We start from the raw sequence: 20,025 nt of genomic DNA on the forward strand, positions 1-20,025 counted from the left end.
CATGATTTAAGTGGCTTTAAAGATGATCTTCAGGGAATCCCTGGGTGGCTCAGCGGTTTGGTGCCTGCCTTTGGCCCAGGGTGTGATCTTGGGAGTCCCAGGATCAAGTCCTGCGTCAGGCTCCCTGCATGGAGCCTGCTTCTTCCTCTGCCTGTGTCTCTGCCTCTCTCTCTCTCTCTCTCAGTGTGTGTGTGTGTGTGTGTGTGTGTGTGTCTCTATGAATAATAAATAAATAAATCTTTAAAAAAATAAAGATGATCTTCAGGGTTATAGTTTCTATGTCTGAACTTAAAAAAAAATTAATACTCTAGGGTCAATGGTCAACAAACTACAACCTACTGCCTGTTTCTGTAGGGTCTCTGAGCTAAAAATGGTTTTTATATTTTTAAAAGGTTGTTAAAACAAAAACCAAGAAGACTATGTGTCAGAGGTCCCCTGTGGCCTGAAAAGCCTAAAATATTCGACTCTGTACAGAAAAACTTTGCCAAACCCTGTTCTAAATGTTTTTATAGTAGAAAGCATACAACATTTAAAAATCCGGTCTAGGGACACCTGGGTGGCTCAGCAGTTGAGCATCTGCCTTTGGCTCAGGGTGTGATCCCAGGGTCTGGGATCAAGACCCACATCAGGCTCCATGCATGGAGCCTGCTTCTCCCTCTGCCTGTGTCCCTGCCTCTCTCTCTCTCTCTCTCCTCTCTGTGTGCCTCATGAATAAATAAATAAAATCTTTAAAAAAGAAAAAAGAACTGGATATTAAAATGTCAAAGGGGAATGATGAAGCAAGTTGCATCACACAGCAACATGATGTAATAACAACTGGCTATTAAAAAGGATGATTAGGGCATGATATTGAACTGTAAGAAAGGAGAGGGAAAGATGAACCGTAAGTGAGAGGTCCTTCTGGATGACAAGTATGCTGTCCAGAACTAGAATTTAGGGTGACATAAATAACTCTTGTGTGATCTTCTGTGATTATTTTTGTGTAAAAAAAAAAAATCTTAATATTTAAATCTGGTTCTTGTAATTTTGCAAATAAAGCAGTCAATAAAATTTACCTCTTAGAAGACAAGGTTTGAAAATGCATGTTAAAGCTTTAAGATGAGTTCAAAGGCAGAATCATGATGCAGCAAACTTGTGAAGCAAAAAATTCCTCTAGAATGAAACAAGCCTGAGCCCTCACTCTGGTCACACCCTGACCTTCTGGAAACGCACATAAAAGACAGACATTCATGCCACAACCTGTCAAGACAGTTCCAGATTTTCTACTCAGAATGCATTTTCAGATGCTATTTAAAAGAGGCTCCTTCTGTGCCCTTTGAAGACCCCATGAACATGGTCCTCTCAAGTGCTATGGCCCTCTGATTTGGGGGCACTTCGGACAAGGGTTCTTTAACTGAAAACTAGCTCCTCTGGTTCTTTTTCACTGCAGCATACAAATGGCACGAAGAACTACAGAACTTCCGTATTTCTATTCACCTTCTATTCCCTCGTTGCCAATGTAGAGAGTCAGAAGGAGGACTTACGCCTTTTCAAAGGCAGAGCAAGTGAACTCCTGAATAAGCTCAACGGAAAAGTAAGAATTTATATGAATATATTATTGTGTTCATATTCATCCTTTCAAAGCAGTTCAAACCAAAGCATGAAATGAAGGTTAAGAAATGGGGTTTTGTTTTTTTTTTCTTTTTGGGAAAGGAGATAGTGGGGGTAGAGAAAAACAGAAACAAAAACAGCCTCAACATAGCCTCATGAGCTCCCTTTCAGAAAGGATGTGCTGAGCGCCTCTCCAGCAGCTTCAAGCCGCCTTCTTGCTTCTGGCGCCTCCGTAATTTACAACCTACCGGTATAAACTTCTCCAAACAACTTGAAGCTGAAAGTGCCTTCCAAAATGTTGTCAAGGGAATGAATGCTCCTCAATTAATTCTTTAGTCATGTTGTAACAAAAGCGCTCTCACTGGAGCTGCTCCTTCTGAATAAAGAATTTGGTCCCTTCCCCAGGTTTCCTGGCACCAGAAATGGCCTGTTGGGTTGACTGTGCATCTCAAACAGAGCAAATCCAAGACTCTTGCAGGAACCTCTGCTGTAGGATGGTTTATTCTTGTCCCTTTGCCCCGACCCCAGCAGATGTTCAGCTACTCAGCAAAATGTTATAGCAAGAAGTGTAACCTTGTCTGGAAGCAGCGTGTCCAGCATCCTGAACTCTGATCTTCCAAGTCTTCGTCAGTCCCTATAGACAGCAGCCAACCCACTCCTCTTGTGGATGGGGCTTCCAGTAGTGGGCTTAGTGCCTCTGGCTCTAGAGATAAAGACAAGGGCTCTGAAGCACCCAGTCCACCTATTTCTCCCCACTAAATGACAGACAGGCAGGCAGTGCTGAGGGCACGCATAATATGCTAGAGGAGCTGAAAGGGAAGGATTACTAGGTGGAACTGGGGAAATAGCTATGGGAACCAGGTCCTGATGGATGAGCACAAATGTATCTGCCAGGAAAGAGGAGGTTGAGAAAGGCAGAGCTAAGAAACACGTGTAAAAATAAACATACATATTCACAGATCTGCGAAGCACTCGTAGAATTTTCAAGAACCAGAAGAGAATTCAACACAAAACAAAATGTTACGTTCCCCACTTTCCTTAGGCAGCCAGGCTGAAAACCCGCTACCTCCCTCTTTTCCTTCCTCATCCTTGGTCCCCACATTCAGTGAATGGCAGGCTGCTTTCTTCCCGAATCCTAGATGCTGGCCACCCTCTGGTGCCCAGGATACTGCCACGGCAAGCTGTCCACAGCAGCCAGCAACTCCAGTGCCCTCCCAGTCCTGTGTATGTACAACTACTAAGTCATCTTCCTGAAGTGAAGCTCCATTCATAGTACTAGTGTTTAATGAATGAATAAAAATCACAGCTAATTAGCTGGCACTCTTGAATATAGCTCTTACCTGCCTGTCATCCACACCTGCAACCATGCCTATTTGAGCCTCCAGTCCAGTGAGTCTACTGACTACGTGATGCACATCTTCTGATCCTGAGCCTACCCTTCTCTTGCCTGAATGACCCTTGCCCCTCTGTGGGCACCACCACTCCCTCACTCCCTAGTCTTTCCTCTTCAAGGCTTTGCCCAAGTTCTGTTTCCTGCATGAAGCCTTAGGTGATCACCTAAGTACTCCTTCCCCTGCACAACTCCTATAGCCACGGGCATTTATACAATTCAATTAGTTTCTATCCTATGCTCTGTCTTTGCGTAACTAAGGTGTAAACTTTGAGAACAGATTCTCTAAAGCGGTCCCTAATTTGATACAGTAAGTGATAAGCACGGTTTCCTGGTGATCAGGAGGATGTAAACTTAGACTCTCTTTGGTCCTTCCCTTCTTCTCACTGACAAGTCCTATTGCCACTATCTGTAATCCAGATAGTTCACTCTGACTCACTGACAAACCCTAGTTCAGGGCCTCCTTATTTCCCATCCCAACAACTGCAGCATCCTCCTAAATAGGACCACATCTTCTCCTTCTTAAAACCTCAGTGTCTATCCATACATAACCCTTAAAATAAAACCTCAACTCTTGTTTGAACTAAACTATGTTGGAAGATTCTACTGGGTTCCTTGCCCACCCCCCACTACCTCCCCAGTCGGCTCCCAAACTCAGGGGAATGCTACAGTGAAAGTTTAATCTTACTGGAGCACAGAGTGAGTGCCAACCCAGAACAATGGGGTCCTGTCCACCCTGCTAACCTTGTTTCATGCCATTCTACCCAGCACTCACCATCTTGTGTTGGCATCCTTCTGCCCCTGCCCCCATCTGATGTGCCAGTCTGTTCTCGTCCCTGGACCACAGCCCTTCAGTTTCCTGTGCCCCCTGAGCTACCCCTGCCCAACCCCATCCTCCACCCCTGCTCATGTCAAATCCTCCTTCTCCTCTACCACCACAGTCAGCCCTCCAGACTGCAGCAGCACCCACGTCCATCCCTTACATCTCCCTGGGGTGAGCTTCTTCACTGCCTGCCTCCTCAGATGGACTCACGGGTGCTGGAGCCCCGTGTGCCCAGTGCATGGCTGTGCAGCACAAAAACACTCAAGAAAAGTTTAGTGAATGAATGGGCATATTAGGGAACTTTGAGCAAGAATCCATGTTCTCTACTTAAAGACAGGTGTTTCTGTAAATGTGATTAACTGGGGTCACTAATGTAGTAGTGAATGATCAGATGAGTCATTTCAATATACTTTTACAGCTGACTCTCAGAATGATCTACTCTAAAAATAAAGTCAACGTATCCCTTTCCCATTCTTGAAATGGATGGTACCACACAACATCAGGATACACAGTACTAAAAAATTAAGCGAACATCAAAACTCAGTTGAAAAGTCTTTGGGTCAATGTTTATTTCCTTTACTAGCCCCACAGAGGTAGAAAAAATATGAAGTAATTTAGCCTCCACGTACTTAGTCTCAGTTTTGACACTGTTTGTGGGAGATGCACTCAGGTAGCAGCCAGCACACAAAGAAAACAAAGCCTTGGAAAGTGCAATACTCTGTCAACTAGTGAAATGTGTCCTTGTCTGTCACCTGTTTCCATGGTCTTCCCAGCAGCTAGCTGTCAGAGTATCTTCAGGAGTATCTGAAGAACAAATGTCTAAACCTACAGTCAAGCCCTGAGACCGTTAACACTAATGACTATAAGGTCCCTTTACTGCCAACTCAAGCTGTGATGAGTTAATACATAGGACATTTCAATACTTTAAGGCTACCATCTGTTGCCATACAACTATTATAATATTACTGACTGTATTCCCTATGCTGTGCCTTCTATTCCCATGACTTACTCATTTCATAATTGGAAGCCTGTATCTCCCCCTTACCATCACCCCACCCCCCACCAGCTCCCAGCAACTATAAGCTCGTTCTCTGTATTTCTAGGTCTGAGTTTTTGCTTTTTGTTGTTAGTCATTTATGGCTTTTTTTTTTTTTTTTTTAGATTTTACTTATGTGTGAAATTATATGATATTTTCTTTCTCACTCTGACTTATTTCACTAAGCATAAAACCCTCTAGGCTCATCCATATTGTCTCAAATGGCAGGATCTCATCCTTTTTCATGGTTGTGTAATATTCCACCATATACATATAGCACATCTTCCTTACCCATTCATCTATTGTTGGACACTCAGGTTGCTTATATGTCTTGGCTATTGTAAATAATTCTGCAATAAATGTAGGAATATATATATATATATATATATTTCAAATTAGTGTTTTCATTTTCTTGGATAAACAATAGTGGAATTATTGAATATGTTATTTCTAGTTTTAATTTTCTGAGGAACCTCCATACTGTTTTCTGCAGTGACTATACCAGTTTGTATTCCCAGCAACAATGTATGAGGGTTCCTTCTCTACATCCTTGCCAACACTTGCTATTTCTTATCTTTTTTATTTTAGCCCTTCTAACAGGTATACAGTAACATCTCACTGTGACTTTGATTTGCATTTCCCTGATGATGAGTGATGTCGAGCACCTTTTGATGTGTCTGTTGACCATTTGGATGTCTTCTTTGGAAAAAAAGACAATGTTAATTCTTGAACTGTAGTTTATTATTGGTTAAGTGCAATCCCACAAGTGTATGGGTTAAGGCAGGGATGACATTTCTAAGAATGTACCAACAGGGCAGCCAGGGTGGCTCAGCAGTTTGGCGCAGCCTTTTGGCCCAGAGTGTTACCCTGGAGACCCGGGATTGAGTCCCGCGTCGGGTTCCCTGCATGGAGCCTGCTTCTCCCTTTGCCTGTGTCTCTGCCTCTCTCTCTGAGTCTCTCATGAATAAATAAAATTTTAAAAAAGAAATAGTGTACCAACAGCTGTGACAGTGGTGCATATTTTCATAATTCACTTTCCTATCAATAGCAAAGGAGATGGTAGGGAAAGGAAGTCAATCTTTGTTCTTTCCCCTCCATCCCCCAACTGCAGGAGGTGAGAAAACTGAAATTTTATTCCCACCCTGCCAACCATAGGGACTAGCATTTTCAGGCAGGGGATAAAGTTGGTATCTCTGTTTACACAAGGCAGTACAGGGGCCAGGCAGGAAAGCCAACAAGCAAACAAAGAAACCAATTAACCAATCACACCCACAATGTCCCCTATCTGCTAGGGTAGGTCTAAACTTTGCACACTAGCTTTGGTGTCGGAAGAAAACTGAGCATTGGTAGGAAATGCTTCCTTTTACTAACCAAAAGACTATATAGGAAGACAACAGAGCATACTGGCCTCCAATTCCACCCTGAAAGAGAAGTGGGCAAGGAGAGAAGGGGAACCGAGGATTCTCTTGGCTCTTCACAGGGCCACTTTCCCAAACTTCCGACCACGGCCACTTCAGAAGAGGCTCATACCAACCCCATACTCCAATGAGACGTTTCCTCCAATTCAAGGACAGATAAGATTTAAGTGGCAAAAGTCTAAAAATAATTTGAGCTCAATAATAATAAACAATTCATAATTATTCAGAAGTACAGGCAACCAGTTACTGAAGATGCTCATGTGACTATGAAACCATGTTCCACGGTATTTCTATTCATCTTACCATGCTAAATACAAAAATCACAAGTATCAAAGGATCTTTCAAAATATTCCTAAAAAGAAAACTACAGAAACGCTCAGTAGTTGAAAAGAATCACAAAATATCTGTGAGCAAAAATAGACATTTAAGGTTCTATACCCATCAGCACGTTAACTTGACAATGGATATGAAGGACATTTTATTTGTCTATATCCCATAACTCGGGATCCCTGGGTGGCGCAGCGGTTTGGCGCCTGCCTTTGGCCCAGGGCGCGATCCTGGAGACCCGGGATCGAGTCCCACGTCAGGCTCCCGGTGCATGGAGCCTGCTTCTCCCTCTGCCTGTGTCTCTGCCTCTCTCTCTCTCTGTGACTATCATAAATAAATAAAATTAAAAAAAAAAAAAATTATATCCCATAACTCATTTTATTTGTCTATATCCCATAACTCATCAGTCTATTTTTTAAAACCAGACCTTCCATTTCCGATACATGCTGTCTCTCAAAGCCTTAATGTTTAAAGGCTGTCTCATTTAACAAAATTTTACCAAGACCCTATCTTCCATAAGTATTCTATTTTTTAAATCTCTCTGAATAGAGGGGAAAATATTATAATTTATTCTCACAGAGGAATGGAATCAGCAAACATTAGACCATCATTTTAGAGCTAAGTCACTTTTTGGCAGTAACTACCAAGAAAGAAGACTTCACTCTCTGCTCCTCTGAGCACAGGGGTCAAGAGCTTTGGCTGAGCACTATCGGGCATTTAGACACACATGACCTTTGCCCTCCAAAGAACTACAGATGCCACTCTGTCTCAGCCTCTCATTTCCTTCCTTCTTTGGACCCAGCATGTCTCAGGGGATGGAGAGCCCACAGGAAGTACTTGAATTCAAGGTTGCAACCACAGTGCCACTTGTCACACCCCATACCTCCACGTCTCCACCCTTAACCTAGAATTCTAACTTACAAATTATTCATTTATATTACAGCTTCAGTGGACAAAATGATAGACTTGTCTTCTGCCCAAGGATCATGCGGCTCCCTGAAGGACTAACCTCACGGTACTTATAAGCCAAATGACTCCTTATTTGTCCTAATTATGTTTTCTTTATGGATTATAAATAGATTTTAAACCTCACTTTGATATCATGAGACAAACTGATGAACAGTGTAAACAATAGAGTGGCTTTGTAATCCAGACGCTTAGACTGTATTATCCAAATCTACATCCTAAGAACCAGAGTTTGTGGAAAAGCACTTTGCTTGACTCTCTAAATTACCTAAGAGAAATTACTTTAAAAACATTGAAGAGGACTTACAGCGAAAAATACAAACTGTAAGAAGAGGTAGAAGTCAAAAGGCATAAGTTAAAGAATGAGAACTTATCTGTGTTCATTAGAGCTACCTTTTACTTCTATCACATATACTGTTACTCAATAATCCTCAGGCAAGTTCTACAGTTAAGTCTAAACACTCAACATTTCACTTTATGTCAGACTCATTAGTGTAATGAGTACTGATTTGTTTCATCATTTGAAACCTTCCAAAAACCTCTCCAGACTTAGAGCATTCATTGCTACTAGCAGGAGGAACCACTGTTTCAGATAAATAAACAAATACCTTTAGGCTGAAATGAGTAATCTATGTTAAATGTGGAGCTCCAACTCGCAAGTGTTTAGTTTCCTTAGAAGCCAAAGAAAATACTGCTTTGGTCTTCTGAAACAGAACATACTTTAGTATCAGTTCTGAAAAACTCACAGGGTTGAATCAAACACAAATGCAAACACTAAAAAGGGAAGGAGAGGGCAGCCCCGGGTGGCTCAGCAGTTTAGCACCGCCTTCAGCCCAGGGCCTGAATCCTGGAGACCTAGGATCGAGTCCCAAGTCGGGCTCCCTGAGTGGAGCCTGCTTCTCCCTCTGCCTGTGTCTCTACCTCTCTTTCTCTGTGTGTCTCTCATGAATAAATAAATAAAATCTTAAAAAAAAAAAAAAAAAAAGGGAAGGAGAAGTGGGAGAAACACAAAGAGGAGAAGAAGAAAAAAATCATTTTGTGTGATGTGACTGCAAGCCCTTCAGGACAGATGTTATTTTGTGAAGTAGTTGTTTGGGATGCCTTACAGCGGCTAGACACAAACAAGGCCCAGATCCATTACAAGATATTCAGGCCCAACTTATTTCCCATCACCATGAAGAAGAGCAAGAGGCAGGTGTCACCATTTGAATTGAAGAACACTCAAGATTCAGTTAAGAGTCTCAGAACAGAAGCTTCTTCTAGCTGAACCCTTGGGCACTAACTAAGCAACTAAACAGGCTACAGTCACCATTCACAATCCCATGACAGTTAGGAGCAGCTGCATGCAAGGGACCTCAAACTCAAAGTGTAAGTCTCAGAAAAGGGACTTGGGTACTAGCAGCATGCTCTGCACACAGTAGACAACTAATGGACCTTAGGGCCTATCAAGCACAGGACAGGTTTCAGGTGCCCAAAGAAAGGATGATGACAATTTCTATGCTGTTCTGAAACTTGGACTTCCGACAGAGATCATATTAGTCTCCATAAGTAGTTCATCAGCATCATCTATGAGTCAAAGTTTAGATTTAAATGGCAAAACAGACTCATCGATAATTAGGCCTTGGAATACATCCAGATTAATAGCATAAAGTAAATGCTTGTTACAGAACAGCTCTACGAGGCTGGGTTTATATAGAATACCCAACCAAATCCTGTATGACAGGGCAAAGGAAATGCTTTAATGTCAATGCACAACACAACTTTAAATGATACAATAAAGCTGTAAGAACAGAAACAGACCCCCTCTCCACAACATATACACACAGAGCAAAACAAAAATACCATGGAGCTGCACAATTCAGACTTAAAGGGGATCTGCCATTCACGGGGCCTGGCTAACCTCACTTTGCAGATGAGGAAACCAAATCCCAGAAATGCAGTCCAAAACAATGTAGGCTGGATTCTGGGCCCAATGTCTCTACTCCACCCTTGCAAGACCAGCTTTGTCTGAAAAAAATAAGGAAGGGGGACAAACTGCCATCCTTACTGTTCTCTGATTCAAGGGATCTAAAAATCTTGAGACTCTTTCTTCCCTTTACTCTCCTGGACTTTAGCTCCAGGAAATGCTAAATACATTAATGTTCCAATAGATCCTCTAGGGAAAAAAAAATGAAATTCTCAAAATGAATAGAGGCTTTTTTGGGTCCATGTTCGTGGAGGTGACAGTAGGCACATCCTCGATGTGCAGAAGGATGCAGGCAAGTTTGTGTACCTGTCCATGCTGTGGCAATGTTCCGCCAGCAACTACTTTGTCAGCTATAAGGACCACACATCCATGCAAGTAAATGTAGTTGAGGCTGACAAGGTGACAGGCAAGCTCAACAGCCAGTTTAAAACCAATGCTATCTGGGAGGGCATTAACAGGTTGGGTGAATCAGACGACTCCATTCTCCAACTGGCCAAGGCTGATGGCATCGTTTCAAAAAACTTCTGACTGGAGAGGATCATGGATGTGGAATATATGTCATAAATAAATAGCACCTCTCTCCCCAAAAGAGAGTGAATAAAAGACAGGAACCTGCACATGGCCCCGCAGATTCATGCAGCAGTTCTCTGCAAATCCTTTTCACATATCTTATTCCCAAAGAACCACAGCTCACAAAAGAGTCTGAACTCTGTATCAGATCAATGGGATTGTGCCAGAATCAGAAGAGCCTCAGACATGAAGCAAAGCAAACTTTGCAATATTCAAGAGAAAGGGAAATTTCCTATAAGCCTCAGGGAATCTTTCCCAGAAGGTCTCAGGGTTGCTGAGAAAGGAAAGATTCTGTGGGTCATTATATCAACGAATTCAATTTTGCCACCCTTAGAGGTCATCGGCTACATTTAGATTTAGTTTACCCAACAAACCAAAGGAAAACATCATTCAGAGATCAGAATGAGGAAAAGCTGGGTAGAGGGAGTACTGTGAAAGCAGCATCCCACTTACTGAGCTTAATGATGGACAAGGGAAGGTCCTGCCTTTCAGCATCATCTGTATCCTGACGCTGCATGACACGTACTCTACACAAATTTTCTGTTTCTTCCCTTTTATACTGAAAGTCTTTCTAGTGTATGATAGCTAAGACTATCAGGCGGAAAAATAAATCCTAAACCAAAGATAAAGCACAGGAAAAGATCAAACCAATAAGTTAGGTTAAAAAGCTTTTCTATATTAAGTAGAAAGTATACCAAGCTAACTGCTTTAATTCCTACTCTGACAAAGCTGTATTGGTTCCCTTTGTTGAGCATTGAGAAGCAATATATAACAGTTTCTAAATCATACAACTTTATGCTTCTTAGGATAGTTACTTAAACTAGATTACCTAATGCCATTAAATAAACAAAATTCAAATGTTTATAAAATTTCAGAGACTACCAAACTTTGGAACACCCACTCCAGATAGATTAATGACACCACAGACCTAAATGCTTAAGCTTCAAAAGGGAAAGAAATATCAAGTGCTAGAACATGCGAATTCATTTTGTTTCAACATAATTCTTTAGAGTTCCTTTCAAACAAAACAGATAAAGATAAAAGCCCAAAATCATAGGTGTCAAATATTATTAAACAGTTTATTTCTAGGTAGTAATACAGATCAGTCAAATTACTTTGAAGTAGTCTTGAGATTGATCATTTTAAAAGATAACCAAGACATCAAGAACATTTTACCATGTCTACAAATAAACCTAAAATAATTAATCGGTCACTGGCAAAAAAACCTATATTGGCTGATTCATGTTTATCTATAAAAGGTCAAAGTATCCACCCTACCTACAAAACAAGATGGTTGAAAGTGAAAATGAAAATGAGACAGTATATAAAAGCACTTGATAAGCATTTAAATTACAACATTGTGAATCGACTGACAGTAGAGTTTACAGAAAAAATAGTTAAGTATGAGTTAAGGTCGTAACTTGGTATGGCTACAGTAGAAGATGAGGCGTCAGTAACTTGGAGTCTGATCTGAGTTCATCCACTAAGCACTACTAACTTCATCATAATACAGATCACTAAGGCCCACTGAGCCCCATTTCCCTATTTGAAAAGTAACAGGATCAGACCAGAGAAGATCTAAAGTCCCTTCCAGCTTAGCCACTTTGGTAACATTTCACGCCTTAGTTACTGCTATTATAAGTAAGTAACATTTGACATTACTAAATATTCTCATGATTTGCCACCTGTCACAAGTGGATACTACACCTTTCCTAATACAGCATATACAGCAGGGAATACCACCACTAACTTTGGAGACCCATGTGCTCACCTGGAGGAGTTCAAAGCACTATTACATATTCCTGTGAAGGTCAAAGATTAAATGAGATGAAGCCACATTGTCTCTCTCGTTTATCAGACAAGTGAGCTGAAGTCAAGAGTAAGTCATCTGCCAACAGCTCACAGCCATAAAAGCAAAAAAGCTGGAAGGAGAAAATAGGTCTAGGGCTCTTCTCAATTAGGGATAACTGAGCATCTGAAATGAAATATAACAGAGCCAATCGTCTAATGTCCAACCTGCTGGAGAAGAAGGGCAGGCAATCACGCATTCAACACATCCGCTGAACCACGAGGCTCCGTTCTTTCTGGCTGCCAGGGATACAGTAATGGACAAAAGAAAAATTCCTGGCCTCACAGAGCTTACACTGTGGTTGGGGAAGATGGACAAAGTCAATGAGTAAAATACAGAGCACATTACAGTGATAAGAGGTATGGAGAAAATTGAAGCGTGGAAAGGAGATAGAAAGCATGGGCGTGGTGATTTGTAATTTTCTTTTGAGCCTGCTGGATGCCTCCTACAGGACTACAACAATAACGTGTCCAAAGTGTTTCCCCAAACAGAGAATACTATGGATACAGGGAAGACTCCGACCTGCTGATTCCGATTTGACATCGATTGCTCAAACCTCTGAACTGGCAGCTAGGAGCGGGCTATCCTACTGGCAATCCAAATTCCATACTAAGACTCTCTCCGCTCCCCCTTTAACTCCACAAAGAGTGCAAGCGGATTTGCAGGAGGCAGTCAGGAGAAGTTCCAAGGGCGCCTGCACTGCTTGTGACTTGGCAGAGATAATGCAAAACTGCAAATGGGAGTTTGGGCGCTGTGTTGGGCCGGGACACAGCACTAAAAACACGGTGCACATCATTTTGCTTTCTCTGATCTGTCGATTCTACTGACAGTCTCTACTATTAGTCTATATTTAACCAGCTTAGTGGACAGTTTCTCCAGCTTTTGGCTTTTTTTTTTTTTCCTTTATTTTATTAAAAGAGCAACCCAGTTTGCAAGAAAGTTGCTGTAAGAAAATAATAGCTTCCCCGCAAGATCTGATAGGCTTGGTTAGGCACGATCTTACCAACCTCAATTAACCCGGTTAAGTTGGGCGAGCATATCAGGTCAAGCTTTGTTTTACCTGAGTTTTAAAATGCCCTCTGAGTCTCTAGAATCTCAGGATCCTCGCCTGTAACCGCATCCTGAGAACGACAGTAAGTGCTCTAAAATTAGCTGCGCTTACTCCGACGTGTGCCTACCGCCCAGCCCTGCTTCTCAGCGCAGCTCCCACCGCAAGTGAAGAGAAGGCTCGTCCGGCGAGAACGCGGGCCTCGGGGGTCGGACCGCCGCTCCGGGGAGAGGACCCCGCGGGGTTTCCCGGCGCCCCGGGCCGGCGAGGAAGCGCCTGTCTGGCTCCCCAGCGGGAGGGGCGCGCCCGGCCCGACCCGGTCCGCCGCGCCCGCCCGGCCCACGACGCGAGGCGGAGGCGAGCGGCCGGCAAACTTCAGCCGCGCTCGAGGGCCAGGCCCGGGCGAGGCTCCGCCCTGCCCGCCCGCGGGTGCGGGTCCCGGGCCGGCCGAGGACGGCGTCCGGGGGGCCCGGGCAGCTCGGAGGCCCGGGCGGGCGGCGGGCGGCGCGGCAGGGAGCGCGGGAGGGCTGCGGCCCGGGCTCCGGGGGCGCTCCGGCGGGCACAGGCCCGGCCCGAGGGTGACCGCAGCTCAGGGCGGCCCCGGGGCCCCGGAGGGACGCGGCGCCCAGCGGGCAGCGGGCAGCGGGCGGCGGGGCGGGGCGGGGCGGGGAGGGGAGGGGAGGGGAGGGGCCGGGGGCTCCGGGCGGCGCGGCCCCTCCTCACCTGATGTACGGGCTGGCGGCCGCCAGGATGTTCTTCTGCACCGGGATCTCCTCCCCGTCGAGGACCAGGTGCGCGTCGCAGAAGCGGGACTCCTCGCGGAACGAGCTGAGGGCTCGCAGCAGACGCGCGGCGTGCTGAGGGTCGGACACGGCGCTGCCCTCGGCCATCGCGGCGCCGGGTCGTCGGCGGACTGGCCCCGCCGCCCCGCCGGACCCCTCGAGCTGCCCGCGGCCGGCGCGCTCCCCGCCTGCCCAGCCCGCGCGCGCGCGCCCGTCCGGCCCGGCTCAGCGCTCGGAGACCAAGCGGGAGCCCCCGGAACGCGCCTGCGCCATCCGCGGCGCAAGGGGCCGGCGCCTTTAAGGAGTCGCGGCGTTGCGTCATTTCTCCGCGACGCCCCCGCGCCGTCGGTCCCGCCCTCTCGCCGGGGGTCGCCGGAGGCGGCCAATCAGAAGCCTCGCTCTTCCTGGGGACGCGCGGGGGGCGCCGCCGAGGGGCGGGCGGCGGCCCGGAGCGCTCGCTGCTGAGGCGCGGGGCGTGCGGGCGCCCGGGGCTGTGCGGCTGGGCCCGCGGCCTCTGGCGCCGGGCGCCTGCGTCCGAGCCTCGGCTCTTCCGCTGCGTGGCCGTGGTAAGGTGCCCATCCCCAGTTTCTCCATCTGCAAAGTGAAGCGGCTGACTTCGTGTGAGCGGCGGCGCGGCCCTGATGAGAGAAGCGCAGAGACCCGAGAAAGCGGGCCCTCAGGTAGAGCACTTGGCCGCAGGCTGCGGAGAGGCGGCGGGCGGGGCCCGAGAGGTAACCCACAGGCCCGTGTGTTGCGGAGCCTCCTGATCCGCGGTGACGGGGGTTGGCCTTGTCCCCGCAGGGGTTGGGGACTCTGAAAGGGCTTTCAGCAGGGTGTTTGTGAAGATCACCCAGTGGAGGCGAGAGCAGGAGGAGGATGGTGCTAAAGGAGAAGGATGCCTAAATAGTGCAAGACTTGAGGGCGCCGGCGTCCTAAATTGAGGGATGCTGTGGACGTGGATAACAGTGGGTGGCTTTACTTATTTAGGTTTTAAAAGATTTTATTAATGAGAGACAGAGAAAGGGAGGCAGAGGCACAAGCGGAGGGAGAAGCAGGCTCCCTGCGGGGAGCCGGATGCGGGACGCGATCCCAGGACCCCGGGACCCCGGGGTCACGCCCTGGGCCGGAGGCTGACGCTAACCACTGAGCCACCCACGTGCCTTCAAAACAAAACAAAACAAAACAACTGTGAGGGAGCCCAGGACTGGGTAAGTGCTGGGATGTTGGTACCTTCCAGACGGATAGGAAATGGCAGCTGTGTGGAGGGTGCCAGCTGTTCAGATGCGACTAAGACCAGAGTTGTGACAGGAAGCAGCGCTGGCCTGAGGTTTCCCTGGAGGTTGAGGGCACACGGAAATGTGGGACGTGACCAGCATCCTGGACAAACACTAGGTTGTTTGTACAACCTGATTGCACAAACATCAGTTGGTTTGTACAACTAATAAGCTCTTAAAGAATTGGCAATTCTTCTGAAGATTTAGCAGTTAGAACCCAGGACCCCAGGAATGGTCAGCCTTTCAGAGAAGGTAGGAGGGGGTTTTCACTGGATCAGTTCAGTCTTTTCCTTCAGCCAACCAGAGAAGTCCAATAGCGAAGGCTTTGGAGTCACTGCAGGAGGAAGAGTATATGCCTATGGCAGAGTCCTCTGCAGAGGAATAGATGGGGGAAAGGAAGTTAGTAGTGGAAGCTCTAGACTTTCCCAGTTCCTTCTTCAAACTCCGCTCAGCATTTATGGGTGAAACGATAAAGATGTCTAGGATTGGCTTCAAAACAAAATGAAGGGATGGAGGGAAGCAGGGGAGGGTATGGATGAATCGGAAGTGCTGATGAGTTACTAATTGCCAAAGCGGGTTGTGGGTTCATGGAGTTTCATTGTACTAGTCTCTGTATTTTTGTGTATGTTGTAAAATGTCACAATAAAAGCAAAAAAGCAAAAAAGCAAAAAAAAAAAAAGCAAAAAAGAAACAAAAACAAGATAAGCGGCTCAAACTTAATCTTCTCCGTGCTACCTGCCTAGTACCCTGGGGGCAGTCAACACATCTCTCTTCAAGATGTTGCTGTGCTTTGAACATTGCTCTGACCGGTAACTCATTATAAATGGGTTTATGTATCCATGTCCGCGGCTAGCTTGTATATTTTAGTGGCTCAATTTCCAGATGCAAAGCACAGTGCCGGGCCTTAGAAGTGCTCACTGAACGTTGGATGGATGAAGAAGGACCAACAAAATTGTGAATACCAGGCACTTAATAAATGTTTTCTGAATTTTATCGTCTGTTTTTAGTTTTTGTCTTCATTCCCAACTCGCTTGTTGGGGTCAAAAATGACGTACATGACAGAGAAATAGTACTTTATATACAATATAGATATTTGGTAAATACTTATTAATTGCATGGAATGCTGGTCGACTCTTCAGCTCTCAGGAGGTTCCAAAACAAAACAAAGTTCAAATAACAGAATCACCCTCAGGTGACCAGTTTCCCCAGAATGGGAGTGTTGCCTCAGTTGAAATAACCAGAGGTGACTGGGGATTAGTCAGGTAGGCTCTTCCTGGTAGAGGTGAACCGTCTCTGGCATTTTGACAGAAGGAAGGAAGGGGCAGGCTCTGCCCCACAGATCCTTCCTCCCACGCTTGGGCCCTCTTCTTTCCTTCCCTACAGCACCAGGATGAGTTTTCTTGGGGCACCTGAGCTGACCTCAACACTTTATTGCAAACCTAGCATCCTTTTGTCAACTCTCTTTCAGGAAACCAAGATGATTTTCTTTTTTTTTTTTTTTTTTTTACTTTCATTTTTTTTTTATTGGTGTTCAATTTACTAACATACAGAATAACACCCAGTGCCCGTCACCCATTCACTCCCACCCCCCGCCCTCCTCCCCTTCTACCGCCCCTAGTTCGTTTCCCAGAGTTAGCAGTCTTTACGTTCTGTCTCCCTTTCTGACACTTCCCACACATTTCCTCTCCCCTCCCTTATTTTCCCTTTCACCATTATTTACATTCCCCAAATGAATGAGAACATATAATGTTTGTCCTTCTCCGACTGACTTACTTCACTCAGCATAATACCCTCCAGTTCCATCCACGTTGAAGCAAATGGTGGGTATTTGTCATTTCTAATAGCTGAGTAATATTCCATTGTATACATAAACCACATCTTCTTTATCCATTCATCTTTCGTTGGACACCGAGGCTCCTTCCACAGTTTGGCTATCGTGGCCATTGCTGCTAGAAACATCGGGGTGCAGGTGTCCCGGCGTTTCATTGCATTTGTATCTTTGGGGTAAATCCCCAACAGTGCAATTGCTGGGTCGTAGGGCAGGTCTATTTTTAACTGTTTGAGGAACCTCCACACAGTTTTCCAGAGTGGCTGCACCAGTTCACATTCCCACCAACAGTGTAAGAGGGTTCCCTTTTCTCCGCATCCTCTCCAACATTTGTTGTTTCCTGCCCAAGATGATTTTCTGATTATCAGGGGACACCCAGGCAGAGAGCTGTAGACAGACCTGCACTGATCAGCAAAAAGGTAGTTGCTGGCTCTGAGGGTCACCTGTGCACCAGGCGGCTGATCAGCAGACCTTATATATGCTTTCAAACAGCCCCACTATTTGCAATATTTCCCAGTTGCCCACTCGCCTGAGTAACTCATCCTTCAAAACCAAGCTCAAACATGACCTTCAAGGAATCTGGGCAGCCTCTCATGGGAGAGTCCCTGGGCTATGTCATGTTTCTGCTCTCCATGCTGCCCTTACTGCACTGTAATTAGCCGGTTCCTAAGCTAGTTTGCAAGAGCTTCTCCAAGGTAAGAGCTGTGTTGTGTTCACTCAGTGTTCCAAGGAACTTGCACAGTGCCTGGTACTTAATAGATGCCACTTGAGTGCTTTTGCATAATTAGAGGTAGCAAGTTGGGTAAATGAGCACAGTAAGCAGGATGTAACAGTGGGTTTGGGGGATGACGGAGCTGAGGAACACTCTAGAGCAGGAGGCTGCCCCTTGGCTCTAGCTGATTGCTTCATGGGATAATGGGTAGTGGTGCCGCCAAATCCAGTGATTTTTCAAGAGATCTGTAAAATTCATGTCCACATGTCAAATGTCTCAGTTTTTAACATTAGCCACTCCTTCCATTTGGGAGAAAAAGATGCATCATGGGTGTGCAGCCAGGTTCTGGCTTTAATTCATTTCCAGAGGTAATCCGAAAATCATCTTGGTTTCCTGAGAGGGGAGTTAACAATCAAAAAGATGCTAGGTTTGCAATAAAGTGCTGAGGTCAGCTCAGGTGCCCCAAGAAAACTCATCCTGGTGCTGTAGGGAAGGAAAGATGAGGGCCCGAGCGTGGGAGGAAGGATCTGTGGGGCAGAGCCTGCCCTCCCATCAGCTACAGGAGCTACTCCTGGTCAGACCTTGGACTGTTTTGTAGCCTTTCTTGTTGTTGCTCAAACTGAGCCACCCTTGTACTGTTTACAGCCATCAGAATGATGTATTTGGTGTTATTGTTTCCCTACATGACATAGATTTCAGATCTCAGCTGTTGTGAAACCAGTAATTTGAGATCTAGTAGGCTCCCAACTGTTTCAGTCTCTGGTGACTCTAGTGGCTAAACAACCCCCCAGAGAAAGGATTTTCTTCTCCTCCTCCTTCTTTTTCTTCTCCTTCTCCTTTTCTGGTCTGAAGACTAAAAAGGATGTTCACAAGGTATTAGAAATGGTCATTCATTCAACAAATATTCAGCATCTGCCATATGACACGTTGCAGATACAATGATGGTGAAAACAGACATAATTACCTCAGTGGTATCATTGTAGAGACTTCCTACTCTCTGTGCTTTTGTGATCATGGATCATTTTTACAGTCAAAAAAATTTTCCAGTTGCAAAAAAGGAAAAAAAACAGCTTTGTTTTGCTTTGAAAAATGAGCCCTCATAGAAGAGAAGAATCACCTTGGAGTTTGGGGTTTTGTTTTTTAATAAATGTTGGAAAGAGGAATGAGAGTCCTGCAAGAGAAATAATGCAAAGAAAGAACTTAATAGTTTGGAGGCTTTTTAGAAAACATTGACTCTCAGATTCAATTTATTGAAGAGAAAACTGATGCAAGATGAGTCAAGGACTCAGTCAAGGTCATACATGTGATCTCGTTGAAACAGAACACACAGGCCCGGAGCTTCTGCCTTCCAGCCCTGTAAGCTTTTCCATTACACTAGGTTGACTCTTTGTAAACATTAATTTGGTTGAGACAGTCTCTTCTGATTCATTTTAAGGCGGTCTTCGCATATTTTATGGGTAAATCTGTCATTTGTCCAAATCTATATATAGCTCCTTTCGGAAAATCTAAGCTCTTCCAAATTGCTGAGTCAGAGAGCATCTGAGTATTTATAACTTTTGAGAGTTGATTTCATATATTTACATAATATTCAGAGAAGTGTCTCAGAAACCAGTGAACTAATTAAGTTGTAATGAAGATAGTGACTGTTTCTGACCAAATGCACGCTGTACTCCCCAGCACCTACACACCGTAGGTACTCAAGAAGTATTTGCCGAGTAAGTGTTAGTAACTAGGGAGAACTGAGATTTTTTTCTGTCCGTAAGATGTCTGTCAGATGTTTTCTACAATTCCCTCACTGAACACCAAGCAAGAGCTTGCTAACAACTCCAAGTGAGTATCTAACAGCCATCTGCAACTAACATGTCAGAAATTCAACTCGTGGTTTACCCCTTAAACCTAATCATTCCCCAAATCAGTGGAAGCATCGTTCATTGATGGACTGAAGGACTGGAGGACATTAGGGACATCCTTGACCTCTTTCTCTCACACCCTTCTTACCAGCAAACCTTGCAGTTCTTCCTGCAGACAGTCTCCTGAATCCAGCCTCATCTTACAGCCTCTGGGAGTACCACCCTGATAGAGCCACTAATCAATGCCCCCTACCTAGACTTTAGCAATGGCCTCCCAGTTGGTCTCCTTGCTTTTTCTCTTGCCCCCTTATGAGTTCTTTCTCCCTATAAGCTAATCAGATCAAGTTGCTTCTCAGTGCAAAATGACTTCCCTGTGGCTTATGAAGCCCTATGTGAACTTTATTTCCTCTGCGACCTCATTTCCTCCCACTCTCCTCTCCCTCAGTGTGCACTGACCAGGATGGTTCTTTTTGCTTTTCAACCAAGCCTCAACCAGCCTTTGCGCTGGCTGATTTCTGGGCCTGGAAGTCTCCTTCCTCGTGTTCTCATAGCTTGTCTTTCATTCTACTTAGATCAGAGCTTAAACATCAACTCCT

The 20,025-nt window shown here is 45.3% G+C and overlaps 2 protein-coding genes and 1 long non-coding RNA gene across 10 annotated transcripts in view; 2 read left to right on the forward strand and 1 right to left on the reverse strand.

Annotated features, from left to right (window-relative positions):
- Positions 1 to 13,972, reverse strand: part of GAN (gigaxonin) — a 60,977-nt gene extending 47,005 nt beyond the window's left edge. The window contains exon 1 of one of the 4 annotated variants that reach the window (XM_025426954.3): positions 13,707 to 13,972. In XM_025426954.3, the coding sequence (XP_025282739.1) occupies positions 13,707 to 13,873 (167 nt within the window). In that variant the 5' untranslated portion in view covers positions 13,874 to 13,972. Of the gene's footprint in view, positions 1 to 12,102; positions 12,236 to 12,995; positions 13,306 to 13,706 lie in introns of those variants that run through there. The other 3 variants (XM_049110677.1, XM_025426955.3, XM_035716598.2) reach the window with 3 other exon arrangements.
- On the forward strand, positions 877 to 10,044 carry LOC118354892 (40S ribosomal protein S21-like). Its single transcript, XM_035717074.1, has 2 exons — positions 877 to 883; positions 9,770 to 10,044. Exons 1-2 carry the CDS (start codon positions 877 to 879, stop codon positions 10,042 to 10,044), a joined length of 282 nt encoding a protein of 93 aa, XP_035572967.1.
- Positions 13,973 to 14,029: 57 nt separating the features above from the next.
- LOC112646714 (uncharacterized) overlaps positions 14,030 to 20,025 on the forward strand; it is a 40,115-nt gene continuing 34,119 nt past the window's right edge. For all 5 annotated transcript variants that reach the window (XR_004815966.2, XR_004815967.2, XR_004815971.2 and 2 more), the window contains exon 1: positions 14,030 to 14,445. This is a non-coding gene — a long non-coding RNA (uncharacterized LOC112646714). The remainder of the gene's footprint in view (positions 14,446 to 20,025) is intronic.

The sequence above is a fragment of the Canis lupus genome, chromosome 5, assembly GCF_003254725.2.
Source record: "Canis lupus dingo isolate Sandy chromosome 5, ASM325472v2, whole genome shotgun sequence".
In the NCBI taxonomy this organism is placed as follows: Eukaryota; Metazoa; Chordata; class Mammalia; order Carnivora; family Canidae; genus Canis; species Canis lupus.